General features: G+C 36.4%; 1 protein-coding gene across 1 annotated transcript in view; it reads left to right on the top strand.

Annotated features, from left to right (window-relative positions):
• NetB (Netrin-B) overlaps positions 1-17,501 on the top strand; it is a 56,859-nt gene extending 39,358 nt beyond the window's left edge. The window contains exons 2-7 of the mRNA XM_068285258.1: positions 15,489-15,677; positions 15,796-15,945; positions 16,028-16,144; positions 16,216-16,281; positions 16,352-16,583; positions 16,725-17,501. Of these exons, the coding sequence (XP_068141359.1) occupies positions 15,489-15,677; positions 15,796-15,945; positions 16,028-16,144; positions 16,216-16,281; positions 16,352-16,583; positions 16,725-16,866 (896 nt within the window). The 3' untranslated portion in view covers positions 16,867-17,501. The remainder of the gene's footprint in view (positions 1-15,488; positions 15,678-15,795; positions 15,946-16,027; positions 16,145-16,215; positions 16,282-16,351; positions 16,584-16,724) is intronic.
• The last annotated feature ends 553 nt before the right edge of the window (positions 17,502-18,054 follow it).

The following is an 18,054-nucleotide window of genomic DNA, read 5'->3' as shown; positions in this document are numbered from 1 at the left end:
GTTAGTTTTAAATGTATTAACAAACACATTATGACAAAAGACACTCCAAAAAATGACATTTTAAAATCATATACAAGCCATGAAATCTCATGTGGTTACAAAACATTTTCGAAACAAACCGTTTTTATAGAGAACTTTTCGGTTATGAGGCATTTTACAGCCTTCCTGGCATACTTTAAGGGGCAAAGTCCACCTAACAATCACGGTTAGTTAAAAATATTAATTTCGATCGCTACTCAAAAGCAATTTGATAATATTATGAGACAGTTACGTCAAATTGTGTACTAAGATTTTGATAGAATTTTTTATTTTCATTTTAGGATTTTCCATTTTATTCTCCCTCTCTCGTTCTTCGACTTGATTAAAATTTTCTCTATGTGCCTTAAATGTTGCCCACTGCAGTAAACGTTGTCGCATGGCCTAAACCCTCCCCTTTCTGCCATATTCTCCGCGCTTCGGTGTCTGTTCTGTTCGTTTTTGGTCCATTGCCTGCTTATTGCCTTGGCGCATTTTTCGATTAAAATTTATTTGCCCAACTTATGAAAACTTAAATGGCCATAACGGCCAGCCAAAGGACACGAGTCGGGGCTTCTTTCTCTTCTTGTTGGGCTACAAAATGGCGCCATGCGCCTGTATGTAAGTCGTCGCATTCTTTTTTTTTTTTTTTTCTTGTTGCCTGAAGAAAACTTTCAAATATTTCATAATTTGCAACATATTTTTTTTATTGAGCAGTCCACGGGGAGCCCCCCCGGTTTTCTAACTTAAGGCATATGCTGCTGCGCTGATGCTGCAGGCGTCCGGTCGATCGTTTGGTTGGTCATAAAGAAAGAAAAACTCTTAAAATGAACAACTTATTTTCGCCTCTGATTTATGACAATATTACTTGCAAAAGAATATATGTTTGTAAGCATACATATCTTTGCAAGAGAAATTTTGTGTGATTTTCTTTTTGTTACCTTTCTTGCGCCACACACAAATTTTTTGCTCCACATCTTCGTCATCTACTTGTGCTTTATTTGATTCTGGTGGTGCGGCTGCTGCTGCTGCTTCTCCCAGCTTCTTCATTCAATTTTCGTTAAATAATTCAAATGACTTCCGACTTAGACTTTGACATTGAAGTGACGGGTGGCAGCAGCTATGTAAGTATGTATATATTCTCGTCATCTCCCGCCCTTTGTCGTCTCGCACAACTCGCTGGGAACAAATGAAGCGAAGCGTCTGGAGATCCCATTTTGTACCTTTACATTTACCTGGCATCAGCAGCAGCAACATCTTTAGGTACGCACAACGGCGCACTTAAAAAGTAATTTTATTACACGGCTACTTACAGCAACTGTCATGAAAATTGGGCGAGGAGTCGGCCGTGGGTAGGTGGCAGTCGGTTAGTCGGGTGACTCAAGTTAAATCAAACTCAAACGGAAGTAAAGTTCTTTTTACCTGTGCCACGTTATTTTTGAGAGTCACATTTTGGCTGCCGCCCTCATTGTCACACTATTGCACAAAAGTTTTATTATTTGTTGTTGCCCTTTTATTATTTTTTTGTTCTGTCTGTTTGTTATTGTTATTGTCATTGCTGTTGTTATCGTTGTTGTTATTTCTGCCCTTTTTAGCCAAACTTATTTCATTCAGGTATTACAGTATGTACGAAGAATTTTATTTTTGGCTTTTTGTTTTTTGTTTTCTCATTACACATTTTCCTTTTGCCCATTTTGACTTTTCGCTGGCAAACTTTCAACTTTCCAGCTTTCTTTTCAAATTTCTTCTCTTTTCTATCTTTTTTATGTCTTTGTATGCCTTTCATTCTCACACTTTTTATTCAACTTTTTTTTTTTTTGCTTCTTTTTGGTGTTTGCCTGCCCAGGTAATTTAATGACTCGACTTTCAGACTGCAGAACTAAACTTCTTTTAAGTCCATTGATGACCGCTGAGTCCATTGACTTTTCTATTAGCCAAGAACAAGATCTTTGTATTTGAAAGTAATTTCGTATAAAGCGTTGCCAGATAGTTACGCAGTTAAACACTTAGAATTGGCGAAATAGTTTACGGTTTAGTTTAGTTTAGCTTATTTCATTTTAGTGAAGAGTGAATCAAAATTTTCTTGCATATCATGGTTAATTTTGAAGTAACATGATGTTATCGATAATTGCATGTCATTTAGTCCATCGCTAATTGTAAGAGAATAGAATGTGCTTTTGGAAACGTAAGAGAATTTACTTTTCAACTAGTCCTTTTGCCTTGAAGCCTTGGTGACTTTTCTTTGCTCCACAAGACAGCAGCAGCAGCAACAACAACAACAACAACAACAACGACGACATCAACAGCAAGTGGAAAGTTTGCCTTACTATTATTAAATTTGTTTGCTAGCGTTGCCAGAGTTTTGCCTGTCTTTTACATCTTCTTATTTGGCATTTTGAATGGGGTCCTCTTCGGTTCAGGTTCAGACCCAGGTCCAAGTTCTAGTTGCTGTTGTTCCTTTCTTGTATCTGCTGTTGCTGGCATTTTATTTAATTACTTTTGACATCAGGTAAAATTTGCTCATGTTTTACCCTTTTTTTGTTGTTGTTGTCCTGTTCAGACCAGAATGATGATGGCGATGATAGCGAGATAGCCGGTTATGAAGGACTGAGGACTGGGGATGATGGTCGAAAGTGTGCCAAATATTTGTTTAGGCATATTTGCCAATGGCCATTGGCGCAATCATAGCCACATGCATCCTTTGTGGGTGAGTGTGTGTGTGTGTGTGTGTGTGTGTGTGTGAGCATATCTTTTCATATTTGCATTTGCTTTGCTCGTCCTTTTTTGCACTCGTGTTTTTTTCCGCATTTATTTTGATGTATTTCCATTTGGCAAACAAAATATCTGGCAACCCTTCTTTTTGGGGCAAATGAAAAAGGGGGGAGCAAAGAGTGTGTGTATACACACATACATATGTACATATGCGCCAAGGTTTGCTTTCTTGTTTTTCATTAGCAGATAGTTTAGTTGTTGAGCCTTTCCCGCTTTATCCTTAACGTTTCTTGCCCTTCCTTCTGCATTTTGCTTACTCTCTTTTTCGCCATTTCTCTATTCATCCCTTGGTTTTTAAATTTTCATTCATTTTGCTTATCGTTTGCTTGTCTTTTTTTGGCAGTTCTTTTGATCCTTACCCTCATTAGTATTAGAACTTTAATTTAACATTTTCTACACTCTTTACACTTTTGCCTTTTCCTCTTGCACCCCTCACACCCCCCGTTGAAAGTTTTCAATAAGGTAAATTTGTTGTCCCAAAATTGAAAAAAAAAAAAAAAACTCTTCATTCTCTTACTCTCTTTCTCTCTCCATCTATCCCACTCTTACGCTGTGTACAAAACTTTTCCACGCAATCCACAGTTGGCGAGGATAAAGGAAGGTGCCTCTGGTGTTAGGTGGGAAGGAGTGAGTGGTCGTTGTGTAGGTCGTTTTTGCATACTTTTAATCATATAATCTACATATGTGCATATTAATGAATTTTCTCCAACCTTTCGCATTTACCGCGGCTCCGTCATTCGACTTTGTTTTTTACCACTTTTCCCTTTCGTTCCTTTTCGTCACGTTTTTCATACCCCTTTAACATTTTGGTTCAGACGGCATATTATGACCTACAAAGACGTTTACTTGTAATTCAAATGGTTAAGCGATCTTCGAAGTTAAAGACTTACTTTCTTTTGAGATTAGATTAGAATTTTTAGACAGTTTTCATGGATTCTAGCTAACATAGAACTAACACTAAGAACTATCTTGGAAATAAATTAGAAATTATATAAAAACGAATTTCACCTTATGAAAGTTAAGAGAAAATATGAAGAATGAGTTCTTTACTTAGGAAAACATAAACTGTTTAATTGTTTAATATTATTTATTAGAGGGTATCAAGTAGTTGATTTAACTCTTAAAACAAATTTTAGGATTATTTGTTGTGCAGTTTTTTTCTTGTTCTTTGCTGCTTCTGTGTTTGTTGTTGTAATGTTTAATTTTTTTTTTTTTGGCATAAAAGTTTTTTGTTTTTTTTTTTTTTTTTTTTTTTTTTTTTTGTTTGTGTTTTGGTTTTGCTTGTTCTGTACTTTTGTGTTGTTGCTGCTGCTGCTGTTGTTGCCTGTTTCTGTTACTTTTAAAAGCTTTTTTAAGTAACTTGAACTAAATTAAGTTAAATACATTTCATGTTTGCGTGCATGGCCTGAGAATGCTGTGCCCAAGAACTTTCAGTCTGAAATGTGAGAGCTGAAAGCGAAATGCTTAAGCCTGAGTTGGATAAAGTGGTGAGGCTTCAAGCAGATACATATACATACATACATACATACATACATAAGGATATCCATAGGTGACAAGTGATTGAAACTCACGAAAAACGTGACAAATCGAAATGAATTCAATGAATTCAAAAAGACTTTAAGAACAACTTTATAAAAATTTAATTGATTATCTTAAATTTTATTTTGTACGAAATTCGGCATTAAAATTGTTAAACTTTCCATTGCTGTGTGTATGTGTGTGTTTGTTAATCAACTGGCAAAGAGCCCAGACAACGTTTTAGTCGGAGATCTCATTGTTGTCCACATTTTTACACCTAATTGAAGGGCTTAAAACTTCAATTGCCACTCAATGCACTTTGATGTGGTCATTGACGGAGGGATTGTTGGCATGGGATAAAGGAGAGAGCAGCAGACATACACATACATACACACATATACAGAAATGCAATACATATGCAGCTATGCAGCAGAGCTTATGAAATTTTCTAGGAACTGGAATGCATCCTAAGGGTATGGGGATTTATCCCATTTTTTTTTTTAGCTCGAGCATCCCAAACTCTTTTGTCTCTATTTTTTTTTTTTTTTTTTTTTTTGTGATTGTCTATCTGTATTTTGTATTGCTTTTAGTTTTTGTTTTACACACAGACGAGATTTTTGTATATTTTTCGAATGATTTTGCGTAGTATGTATATTTCTTGTTGCTTGGTCCAAAAACTACGCAAAGCCAAGTGCTTAAAAATGCAAAACTAAAAGCTCTCTATGGTGTGTCTCTTACTTCCTTTCTCTTTTCCGATCTCTGTGTATGTGTGTCTGTGTGTGTATGTGTGTAGGTGTGTGTTAAGCGGCAAACAAAAGCTGTTGGAAAACATAGAAAATCCTTTTGCGAAACAAAGTGCAAAGTTAGAAGAACTGACATGTTCTTTTTATACCCTTGCAGAGGGTATTATAAAATTGGTCAGATGTTTGTAACGCACAGAAGGAGACGTTTCCGACCCCATAAAGTATATATATTCTTGATCAGCATGAGAAGCTAAGTCGATATAGCCATGTCCGTCTGTCCGTCTGTCCGTCTGTCCGTCGGTGCGTACGCGTTTTACTCAGCCATCTTAAGAGCTATCGGGATGAAATTTTTTTTGGGAGCTTTTTTTTACCCGGGTGAGATAAAGTATGAAAATCTTTGGGATCGGACTACTATATCATATAGCTCTGGAACAAAAATTTTTGCAAAAATTGGAGTATCCCCATGAAATTTACCAATATAATAGAATTTGATATAAAATCTCAGATCCCAAAATTTGACCCTGATCGGATAAATAGAACACAAGTTACAGTCTATATAAATCGGTTCAATCGCTGCCGGCAGCTCTGCTTGCTGCCTACTACGTCATCATCAAATCAACAGAGCACATGCATACACACACAGACGCAACGCTACATAAACTGTATGTGTATGCGTGCGTTGCTTTGCTTAGGGAATGAGGGAAGAAGAAGAACAAATTGTACATAGTATGAAGAGTAAAATTGTTTTGTTTGTATATTAATGAATTGAGTTGCAGAAAACAAATTTTGAAAATGTGAAATTATTATTGTCAAGGACTGCAAGGGTATATAAACTTCGGCATAGCCGAATTTAACTTCTTTGATATTTTATTTTGTTTTTCCTGTTTTCTCTTACTTTTTTGTTTTCTGCATATATCCTTCTGCATTTACATCTGCATATTGACAAAGCAAAAATCATCAGTAAATAACCAAACGAACGTCTGTGTCTGTGTCTGTGTGTGTGCTGTGTGTGTAGGTAGTCTTCTGTTCGACATACTACAATCTATGTGCACATATGCTTATACATACATATATTCATATATATATATCTTTTATCTGTATCTATATCTGTAGTATCAACTTGGTAGGGTCGTTGTAGTTGTCGTTGGCGGTGGCCCTTTAAATTTCTGTTTTTTTTTTTTTTTTTTTGGTTTTCGCACACACAGTTTTAACCCAGAAACATAAATATTGAAATTTATTGCGCAAAACGTTGTAAAAACGGGACACCAAGAGACACAAAGGAGCAGACAGAGATGGCGACTGTATGCATAATAGTTTTATAAGTCTGTATGTATGTATTTGGAGCAAGGCATCGGGGCCTGCATCGGTGGCAACTCTAGCAAAACTGCATAAATGGAGCCTCTTTAGGTCTTCTCTAAAAGCTTTTTTTTACACTAGCCGCCGAGCTACATACATAGATAGATATATAGGGTAGCCATATTCATTGAATGCTCATAATATATGTAAAGAAACCAATGGGGAAAACTGTAATGAGATGGCAGACGATGACGACGAGGACGACAGCAACAACGATGGCTTTTGCATCTAAGTGGTTGTGTGGCTGTCTCTTACTCTTTCTGTGGGTGTGTGTGGCAAAGGTCAAAGGTAAAACGAAGTTATAGGCAAAGCCATAAAAAACTTATACACTCAAAAGAGAACCGCAAGAAGACAAAAATTAAAACTAATGCTTCAACTTCATAAAGTATTCACCATGAAGCTTGAGTAGCTTCAAAGAACTATATTAGAAATGCAAATCAAATTAATGAAAAATTCTGTTTCAAAATTAGTAATTACAGTTTTTTTTTTTTTTCTTAAGTTTAAAAATATTAGTTGATAGCATTGAATTTCAAATAAAACTATCCTATTTTGATTTATAATTGATTTGTGTACCCATCTGGATCATTGTGATATACTTATCTACATACATATATTTTTGGTAAACTTATTATATTATATTATATTAAAAGAAATTGGAACTTGAATAGTAATATCGACTGGGGAAAAAAAGAAATATTTGTTCATTACATACTTCATATTTAGCTACAATTAACATTGTAAGACCAAAGAATATGTAATCAGTATAGATTAAACTTATGATTGGCTGTTTTTTCTTCTTTTTTTTTTTTAAGTCCTGTGTCATATAACTGCACTGAATGGAAGTGGTTACTACCACTACTACTGTAGTTTAAGTTTCTCTTCAGAATTTCTTGTTTTTTTCAATTAAATGTTTTCCACCTTGGTTTTCCACATATTAACAGCCAAGGTAAATATCAATTGGTCAGTTGGAGACGATGATATGGCCAATGGTTTCTTAGCACTGCTGATGGCAGCATCTTCGCTCGACTTTGACTTGGCTAGTTTAATTGCATTTTGATCGAATTCTCAACCGGTTCTTGCACAATTGCAGACAAAGTCATAAATCGTTCAATCATCCAATTGGCACATTGACAACGGCAAAAGTAGAAAAAAAGAAGACAAAAATAAAATAACTTAGGCCCACACTCCATCACACTATGGAGCACTGCGCTAAACAACTCTTTTTGCTTTCTTTTCCTTTTTTTTTTTTTTTGGGGTTTTGAAGCATTTGCCAAAGACATGAAATTAATGCAATTTACTTACAAAATGTACCATTTAAAGTGCATAACCAGAAGAGGAAGAGGCAAGTGCCAGTGAGCAAGAAGAAGATGATGATGGAGTAAGGAAGGTGGAAAAGAGGAGAGGGCAACAACAACAACAAAAAGACATAAAGCAATATGAGCTTGTCGCAGTCGTCGTCGTCGTTGTAACGTCGCCTTCTTGTCTCTTGTCCGCTGGCATGGGCTCCGGCTACCCTTCCCCTCCCCACACCAACTCATCTTCATCCTTTCCCATCCTCACCATCCTTGGCATATGAGAGTGTAATTTAATGCTGCTGCAGTTTTTTGCATGCCAGCCTTTAGTATCGCACCCTCTTTCCCTCTTGGCCTAGTCGAGCAATGGCAAGCCACAAATTACCCAAGAGCCAAGTCCGTAGAGCACATTTAGCTAAATCGCAGAATTTATGTCTTATGAAAATGCTCAGAGACTTGGAGAGTCTGAGACCCAGCCAACAGAGACAGAGAACAGAGAAAAAGAAAGGGAGACAAAGAGCGAGCGAGAGAGAGACCAAGTGACATTGGCATAAAAACCAAGTCAATGCTAATGTAAGAGCAGCTTAAGCGAAGCGCTAATGCCCTTTAACTTGGTTAGCACAAATATACATACATATACATAAAGAGAGATAAAAGAAAAAGGCAAAAGAGAGATGTTAGGTAGATGCCACACTCTGAATTTTTCAAGCCTTGCCACTTGCCTAATCAAGTATATTAATAATCATGTTGCATGCCTTGTGCACTGATTACAAATTGAATCACATAGTTAAGCAGACTGACTGACTGACTGACTGACTGGCGGACCGACTGACTGCAGAGCCAAGAAAAAGAGAAAGAGTCAAGTTAAAACTGATTTATTTCTTTTATTATTCTGGCCACACTTGGCTACGTCTGCGTCTGCTTTTGGATTTTGCATCTCGAGTTCGTTTCTCTTATAGAATACTCTATCACATATGGGCATAATGATTATGCCATGACAGTTGGCAACCAACAATAATTATTGTTAAAATTGATCAATGGTTAAAATTTTAAGAAACATTTGTAAATTTTAAGGCAGAAGAAAAGAAATCGAACATTTAAAGGAAACTTATGATTGTACATATATCAAAAACTATCGATTATGTTAATACATAATTATTATTATCGATTATGGTATTACCAATACTTATTACTGTGGATCGATCATGTCTAAATATCCAAAATTGTAAAGTTAAACAATATTTAGCAAACAGTTAAAGTGATTAGGATAAAACAATGAAAAACATTTAAAGTGCAGTTTTCAAAGTTTCTTTTTTAATTTGATTTAGTTTCATATTATTTTTGCAATAGGGATTTGAAAATTTTGAATCATTTATAATCATAGAGTTAATATCGATAAAAATTATACATTTTTAGGTTAGCTAGCTCCCAAAAGTATGCTACGAACAACTAATCAACTAACTACCTAAATGTTTTTTCAACTAACATTTCAAAGAGTATCGCAAGTTTGTTATTCACCAATCTTAGCTTGGCCAGTTGTTTTTTTCTTTTCTTATTACTTTTTTTTTGTATTATTACTTTTTGCCATTATTATGCATTATTTTCTGTGACTGGGCCTGGCTGCCAGTCGCCTGCCGCCTTTTGCCATTAATTTGCCAGAGCTTTTCCAATTTCCATTTAACAGTATACTCTCCTCTGTAGCTCTCTCTCTCTCTCTGTCTCTGTGTGTGTGCCTTCCTACTCCTTTTTTAATGCTCTTTCCAAATTATACCGCCTTAACGGATTTCTCTTTGTCGTTTTGGCCCCGATCAATTGCCATGGCAAAGTTTTAAATTCAATTATCAACGCCCAAACCAAACATGGGAGATGAAAATTTTTGTCGCCAAAAATGCATTTTGACTATAATTTTTGTGTTTTTTTTTTCTTTGGCTTGCCGAATACGTGTGTCTAGTGCGTAGGCGGGTGTGTGTGTGTGTATTTTAAAGCCGACTCCACCCATAAGTGATACAAATTGTAATTGAAGTCTTTTACAGCAGAGTGAAGAAATTCTTTATGGAGTTTCCTCCTAATGGGAGTGATTTACAATTCTCATTTGTGGGAAATTGATCGTAAAAATGTATCGAATACATTAACATATTTTTGGAACGTTTTAATTGTTGATTCAATGTTACTTTGTATGGAAATAGCTATAGAAATTTCGTAGACTACATTTATATAGGTATTTTTCGGAAAAATGGGTCTCTGCGAACGTTTGACTTATTTTTTCATTTTGTTTAACTTTTACGATGTATTCGGCAAGTGAATTGATAAATTTTCACTATGTTGTTTTAGCAGCTCTTTATACTATCTAATTTGAAATGCACATGGAGGAACAGAATCATTAGATGGACACAAAGGGAAAGAAGACAGAGAGAGAGAGAGGGAAGGAGAGAGTTGTAGTGCAGGCTAAATATAAAAATTTTAGATGCCATTCAAGCGACAAATATTTTGGCAAGACAAAAATATGCCCTGTCGTCAGCTAAAGTCGGAGAAAGTGAGATATATACAGAAAGAGAGAGAGATAGAGAGAGAAAGAAAGCAAGAGTGAGTAAGTCCCAAGGAGGAAGTTTTCAATTTGTATGGGGTTATGGGGTAGGTGGAAGATATATTTTGGATACGTATCATAACAGACTTATACCCTCTTATACCTTCTCTCTCCCTCTCACTTAAGGCAAAGCAAAAAGTGCTTAAGGACTGACTTTCACTCAACACTCTCACAACACGGAAAATTGAAAAATAAATAAAATTATGCGTAGCAGCACATTTGAAATCATTTGCCAAAAGAAATATCGATAGGATAGAATATATATACATGTATGTATGTGGGGATAGAGAGAAGGCCATTGGCACAAGGGAGAGACAAAAGTTTAAGGTGGGAGAGAGAGGGAGAAACATAGACGACGCCGACGACGTCGCTTCTTCACGCATCACTTGATTTTTCCCCATTTCGGCCAACGAAATCTACTTGATTGGGAATGAGTCTAAGTATGGGGGCATGTGGTACGGGCACATGGGCACATGGGCATGGGCATCTCATTGAAAATTCAAATCACATCAAATTCTAAAATACACAAACCACGCAAATCGTTGTATGAGCCACATAAAAATGCGACTACATAAAAATAATAATAATAATAATAAAAAGAAGCAAAAAAAAACACAAAAAAAACGGAAAAGGAAACGAGAGCAAAGTGAGAAAAGACGTTGGAAAAAGCAAAAAGGCAAAAAAAAGGCGAGAAAATTGCAAACAAGATGAGGAATACCGAAAAGTGGAAACACATTTTCTGCCTGCCAAAGCAAAATGCTATTTCGTGTGTGTGTGTGTGTTGGGTACGGTGTTTTCGTTGATATAGCAAATTTATATGTCTTTGTCTATGTGCGTGTGTGTGTGTGTGTGTTTATGGTCGTGGGTGTGTGAAAATTGCCTGAAAAAAGAGTGAAAATTATGATTGGGCGTTCAGCTTGAAAATAAAATGAAATTAAGTAAAGACATGTTCGACAATATCAGCCACAGGAAATCTATTAAAACCTCTCGATTTGGTGACCCCCTCAACCCACCCAATTTTCGAAATTGTAAATGGAAAGCAATTATTTAAAATGGGGGAAAACCCAAATAGGTATACAAATCCTTTTGTGGGTCTATTTAAAAGTCTTTTGAAATATCAACTCCATTCCATTTGGTGACCCCGACGCTTAAGTTGACTGTTCAAATATGTATTTAACGACACACACGAAGAAGGTCTATTAAAGCTTATTAAAAATTCATTTCTTCACAAGCCAGAAATGACAAGGTGAATTGTTAGAAAAGGTTTGCCTACAATTGGGGCTTCATATGTAATTTGGTGACCCCAACGCTTAAAAGAAGTCTATAGATTCTTAGGTTTTAGGCAATTTATCCATTTTGATTTTCAACACTATCCGTTTCCCCCAAATTAAAAACACATTTTCTTACACACAGTCGTTTCTCAATCTTTCGTCGAGTTTTTGCACCATTAACAGAATCATTCTGCTGCCTGCTCCAAAGCATCTTTGGCCCACAAATCATTTTTGCTAACATTTAACACTCTTAACAGGCTGGCGCCTTTAAAAAACTCTTTCGAAAAGAAAAAAAAAAAAAACACCCAAATGCAATCCTCAAGATTATATCGTATTCTCTTGGTTCAGCAACTCCTCCCCTTGATGTATTTTTTCGGTTTTTCTTTTCTTTTTTTTTCAGTAAACGCCTTCGAAAGCTTTTCTCTCCGTTTCGGTATTTCTTTTGTCGTTTTTTTTTTTTGCATATATATTTTTTTTTTTGCGAAAATAGAGAAAAAATTTAGACATTTTGTAGCCAGTTTATAGATGATGGTCTAGGCCCCTCAGACATTGCCCCGTACTCTGTGGCACATGAGCCTCCTTGGACATTTGTTTGCTGCCGCCTCCCGCTCCATCAATTGGGAAGGCCTGTTTGGTTTTCGCCCATAATTTTTGTGCCGTTTTACAACAAACGGGCACATAACTTGCGAACTCTGTTGGCTCTGGCCCGGTCCGGTTGTTTCGTTCGTTCGGTCGGTCTGTTGCAGTACCGCGTCCCGTCCGGGCTTATCTGTCGTCGCTGTCCCATGGTCCACGGTCCTCCTCGTTAAACTCTCCCTCCCTCCCCCCTGCACGTCACTAACCCATTCATCTGTTTGTATGGTGTGTAAAATGATTTTCACATGTTATTTTGTTGCTGCTTTTTCGCACTCTTGTTGCATGTGCCATTTTTTTTCTGCTTTTTTTTTTTTTGCGTTTTTGGATTTTCTTCTCTTGGCCATTTCCATTTCCTCACTTTTAATTAAAAAGGCAGCTAAATTATGAACTTTTCTTTCTCGACCGCCTGTGAAAAATTTTGTTGGTTTGTTGTTTGTTTTGGGTCATACATATATCAGCACCATCATCTACATAGTTATGTACGAGTACATACATATATATACAAATATCTGTTGCAGCTGGCAAAAAAATCTTCAATCTTGCCACAATGAATAATATCTTTGTTTATGGCCAAAATCATATGCAGGAGAGGGCAAGAGATTTCTTTTGGGCCTTTTCTTTTTTTTTTTTTTTTTTTGGTTTTTGGCGCATAAAAGTGCGTTTTATTGTTACCAATTAGAGGCTGATTGAGTGTGGTTGAGTGGTTCTCTGCTGCATTCGACATGCTTCACTTAATCCCCATCACATTTATACATACATATACACAGATACATATAGAGTGTGCTTATATATGTATATTGAACCCAACCCTAACCAAAAACATACACACAAAAACCAAAAAGAAAAACTAAAACTGAAACAAAAAAGAAAAAAATTGATGTGCTACTTTAGCTAATCGTCGCATTTTTGGTTAGTTTTCGACGTTTTCCAGCGAGTCTCTCTTTCTCCATCTCACTCTGTCTCTAATTGTCTGGCATATGGAATCGGAATTGGGTATTGGTATTGGAATTTATGTGGGCAAAGCATTTTTGCTTTTCATCACAAAACTATTTATGAGGCCGACGGCAGCTCAATGCGGCTTATCGGTTAGCCGCACAATATCTCAACTCATTTACAATGCGTGTCAAATTAGATGTTTTGTATTTATACATACATATATATTCAATTCAATTCTAGTGGTACGCGGTAATGCGGCAGTGTGTCAGTAAAGCTGGAAAGTATACTTATCAATGAACGATTCGCATTCAAATGGACAGTGATGGAATTCTATTATCGCTATTGTTGATTGGTATCATTAAAATGATATAAGTAAACAGCTAAAGGACAGGGGCCAATCGATTTATATTGATATTGATATTGATGATGATGACAATAGGCGGGAAGTAAGATAAAATTGTTGTGTCCAAGACGGCAAAGAAATGCTCTAGCGGCCAACAGATTCCTAAAAATGTTTTACCAAACATCATGGGAGATTTAATATGACCAAAATCCTTACATTTCTTGCCAAATTTTGGGAAAATTTCCAATATCTAAACACCAAAACATCTTATAAATGCATAATATACATTTTTGGTGACCCCGACGAAAAGTATGAAACTAATTAAAACATTTTATCAGAGTTTGATCAAATTTCATAGATTTACATGTTTTATGAATATATGGTGACCCCGACGTTGCTAAGAAATCTTATTACCCAAATTTAAAAAAAATTAATTTTAAATTTTAACCACATTTATTGCAAAGGCCCAAAGTGAATGCCAACAGGCAGCATAATCTGAAGATAACTTTTCAATTAGTTAGCTAATAAGAGTGATTAAGGAGAAAAGCGCTATTAAAACGTCACATTCATAACAATCATGGCATAAATTTAATTACTCTACTACCCAAGTGACACCTGAACTACTGACTAAAATTGAAATTGCGTTGAAAATTGCTAGGTGTAGTGAAAAGCACTAAAGTAATTCATTACAATTGTCCATTACTCATCATATAATGGTTATATGTAGTAGGTATATGTAGTGGCATTCATAATCGGACAGTCAATATACTGTTACTCATATTTCATAGCTCGAAAAGCAATTTCATCGTCTTCGTCTCTATTCAAGTGTCAAGTGTAAGAATAAAATTCATTTTTTAATTTGTGTGCAACGACCACAGAATTGATGGACAAAGGATACGTGTGTGTGAGAAGATTTGGTGGTGGTGGTGGTGGTGGTGGTGATTGTGGTAGTGGTGGCTAGCATATTACGCACGCCTGCTGCAATCCTTATCCTTTGTCGATAAGTAAGTAAGGCAGGCAGCCAGTCAGCCATCGTTGCTTGACTCTTGCGCTCAAACAGCTCCTGTGTCTTGTGTGTGTCTGGGCATTGTCGTTGTCGTTGTCGTTGTCATTGTTGTTATTTGCCAAATAAGCGAATGGGGGCATTCGCGTTGTATGCCCCCTCTATCTCGTCCACCCACAACTACTATTACTGCTGCTCGTCCATTGTTGTCAGCTCAACGTCGTTGTCGTTGTCGTTGTCGTTGTCGTCTCCGTTCGATGATGCAGACATAAGATATGAAAAATATGAAGCAACAGCAATCACAATAGTCGCACCAAGTCACCAAGAGACATCTTCACCCCCCAACTCAATGTGTGTGTGTGTGTGTAGCCTGCGTGGGCAATCCTTAAAATAAATCACGCTTAATGCCCGCCCAAAAGAAGCAGAAGAAGCAGAAAAAGACTGGGCAAGAGAAGGCTTTTTGGGTGGGTTGCTGCTCTGTTCTTCTTGGTTCCTGGTTGCCGACAACAACATAAATTGCAGTCAAGTGCTGCCAATTAGTTGCTAAAATTATTTTATGATACGAGACAGCGTACAACTAATTAAATGAACGTTAAGGAGCAAAAATAGAAGAATAAACCAAGAAAATAAAAATCAATAAAAATGTCCAAACGAGCCAGGTGGTAACTCCATCCAACTTTACTGCATTTTCATCAATCAACAGTCAACGTAGCAAACAATAATCAATCATAGTCGCCACCTCCCAACAGACGGGAAAAGTTTGAACAACAAAAACATCTCTATATATAAATGTATATGATTATTAATTATTTATGAAATGTTGGAAATGAAAGTGCCATTAAATGATTAGACTGACCTAAAATTAGCTGAATAGAAGACGACATAGATGAAGGAGAAAGGGTTACACACACAATCCTTTTCCTTTCCCTTTGACACTAAAGTGCTAACTTTAAGTTTTCTAGCAAAAACCAAACAAAAGTGCTAATCGATTTTGCATTCTCTCTTTTTCTGCTTTACAGTGTGCCAATGCAATGGGCATGCACGGCGTTGTCGCTTCAATTTGGAATTATATAAACTATCTGGCCGAGTATCTGGAGGAGTTTGTTATAATTGTCAACACGATACAACGGGTCGTTATTGTCATTATTGCCGTGAGGGTTATTATCGTGATGCCACTAAGCCGCCAAATCATCGTAAAGTCTGCAAACGTAAGTATGAAATCAGTTTTGGGAATACTTAATAAGTCATTGTCAATGTCATCGTCATCGTCGTCGATTGACCGCAACCATCAGTGAAAGCTAATGAAGCTACTTTTCTTTTGCATAGGTTGCGATTGCCATCCAGTTGGATCAACGGGCAAGACCTGCAATCATTTGAGTGGTCAGTGTCCATGCAAGGAAGGCGTCACTGGCTTGACCTGCAATCGATGTGCTCGTGGCTATCAACAGACACGCTCCCATGTGGCGCCCTGCATCAGTAAGTGTTGACTGACAGTTGGGTTGAATCATGTCTCATATAATCTTATCCCTTTTTGTTTGGATTTCTTCTCTGCCTACAGAAGTGCCAACCAATGCGAATATGATACAAGCCGAGAGTGCTGCCGGTGGCGGTGGCAGTGGTTCCAATGGTGACTATAAAGATGGCAGCGGTTCGCAGGCCGAGGAAATGAAAAAATGTTAGTAAAATATAAAACCAACTCAATTGTTTTTTTTCCCCCTTTTATAAATTTCTTTTTTTTTTACATAGATTGCGGCAAATGCAAGGCCAGTCCCAAGAAATTAAATTTGAATAAATTTTGCATGGAGGATTATGGTGAGTATTTTACTCTTTGTTTATGCATTGTAGTGCCATTAAATTACATGTGAATTCAATTCCATTGCAGCCATTCTGGCAAAGGTAATTGGCCATGATCGTGCCTCACAGGACATTAGTACAGAGAAATTCTCGATTGAACGGCAAAATGAGATTTACAAATATGAAATAAATATACAGACAATTTTCAAAAGGAATCCCATGTCGGGCACAACCAGCTCCTTGCTGGGTCGTGGCAATATGATGTTGCTGGTGCCACGAAAAAGCATCGAGTGCCAGTGTCCCAAAATCAAGCTAAACAAGTGAGTAGAAACCCCAATCTCCTTGACTATATAGACATGATTTATTTTCACACTTTTTTGGGACACTTGACTTGAGCACTTTATTAACCTTATAAGATATTGATTTTCGTTTCGATTTGCATTTACTTAACTCGCCCTTAGATCATATCTCATACTAGGACGCGATTCGGAGGCAGCGCCTGGCTATTTGGCCATCGGTCCCAGTTCAGTTGTCTTGGAATGGAAGGATGAGTGGTCGTTGCGCATGAAACGCTTCCAGCGGCGAGCACGCAAATGCAGTTGAATCGAACCGGAAACGGAATATGTCAGAGCGGATTTCAATTTCATACACTTGGCTAGGTATCGGTTTTTGTATAAATTGTACAGTTTACTCAAGTTTCTGACCTTCTTCGGCATCATGCTATAAATTGAATAATCCAGCTAAAACAAAGAAAAAAAAAAAAAAATACAAAAAAAAAAAAAACTACAAAAAAAAACCCACAAACAAAATATCCAATATCATAAAACTATACAACACACAAAAAAAAGCAAGAAAAAACACAAAAAAAAAAAACGTCGAACAAAACCAGAATACAAAATGAGAACAAAACTTCTTTCCTCCTAGGTAAGCTGCTTCATTATGTGGGGCATTCTAGTCTATGATACGAAAACTTTTTAAACTGATCAAGAAGAAACAAATACTTATCCATACACATAATCGAGTGTTAACTTTAGTTACATATACATACACAGCAGAGAGGGAATGGTTGGAGTTGAATCAGAGGCTGCAACATGCAAAATATACCGCTGTCCATATATATATATATATATATAGGCTATAAAAAACAGTTATAAATTGGCAAAAACAACACACAAGTGCGAAAAAATATTTGAAATTGTCGCGTGATGCATGCAACAAAGTTGCATAAATAGAGAAAAGAGATAACTAGAGAAAGAGGGAGAGGGAGAGATAAATTGAGGTGGACAGAGAGAATAATGGAACACATAAGTGTAGTCATAAACCAATAAACATGACCAACACATGCCAGGCCAATTGCCATTTCATTGAGGTTACCCAAGCGAAATCAAAATTAAAATAAAAAAAAAAAACTTTATCTATTTTTCATTACTTTTATTCCACAAAAACAAAACCCAGCAGGGATATCGTATAAAAGCAAAACTCCTTATAAATTGAGTAAAGTCCTCCCAGCACGATTATTAAAGACCTTTCGAAACACCTTAATAATTTATCGATAAGAAGGATTTTTACATTCCATATGTCAAATGTCTAAAATTTCTTTCATTTTCAGTCTTTGAACTCTATTTCTATTCACTATCAATATTTTATTTGATTCTCAACTTTTCAATCTATTAAAGATCTATTTATACGTGGAATCAAAATAACAAATTAACAAATCTAAACTGTTTATCGATACATTTAGGTCGCATCAAAATGATCTAATTTGGTTTTAATAAGAATTCAAGGGCATAG

This window comes from Drosophila tropicalis, unplaced genomic scaffold (assembly GCF_018151085.1).
Source record: "Drosophila tropicalis isolate 14030-0801.00 unplaced genomic scaffold, ASM1815108v1 contig_4, whole genome shotgun sequence".
In the NCBI taxonomy this organism is placed as follows: domain Eukaryota; kingdom Metazoa; phylum Arthropoda; class Insecta; order Diptera; family Drosophilidae; genus Drosophila; species Drosophila tropicalis.
This window is presented reverse-complemented; position numbering and strand designations above follow the sequence as displayed.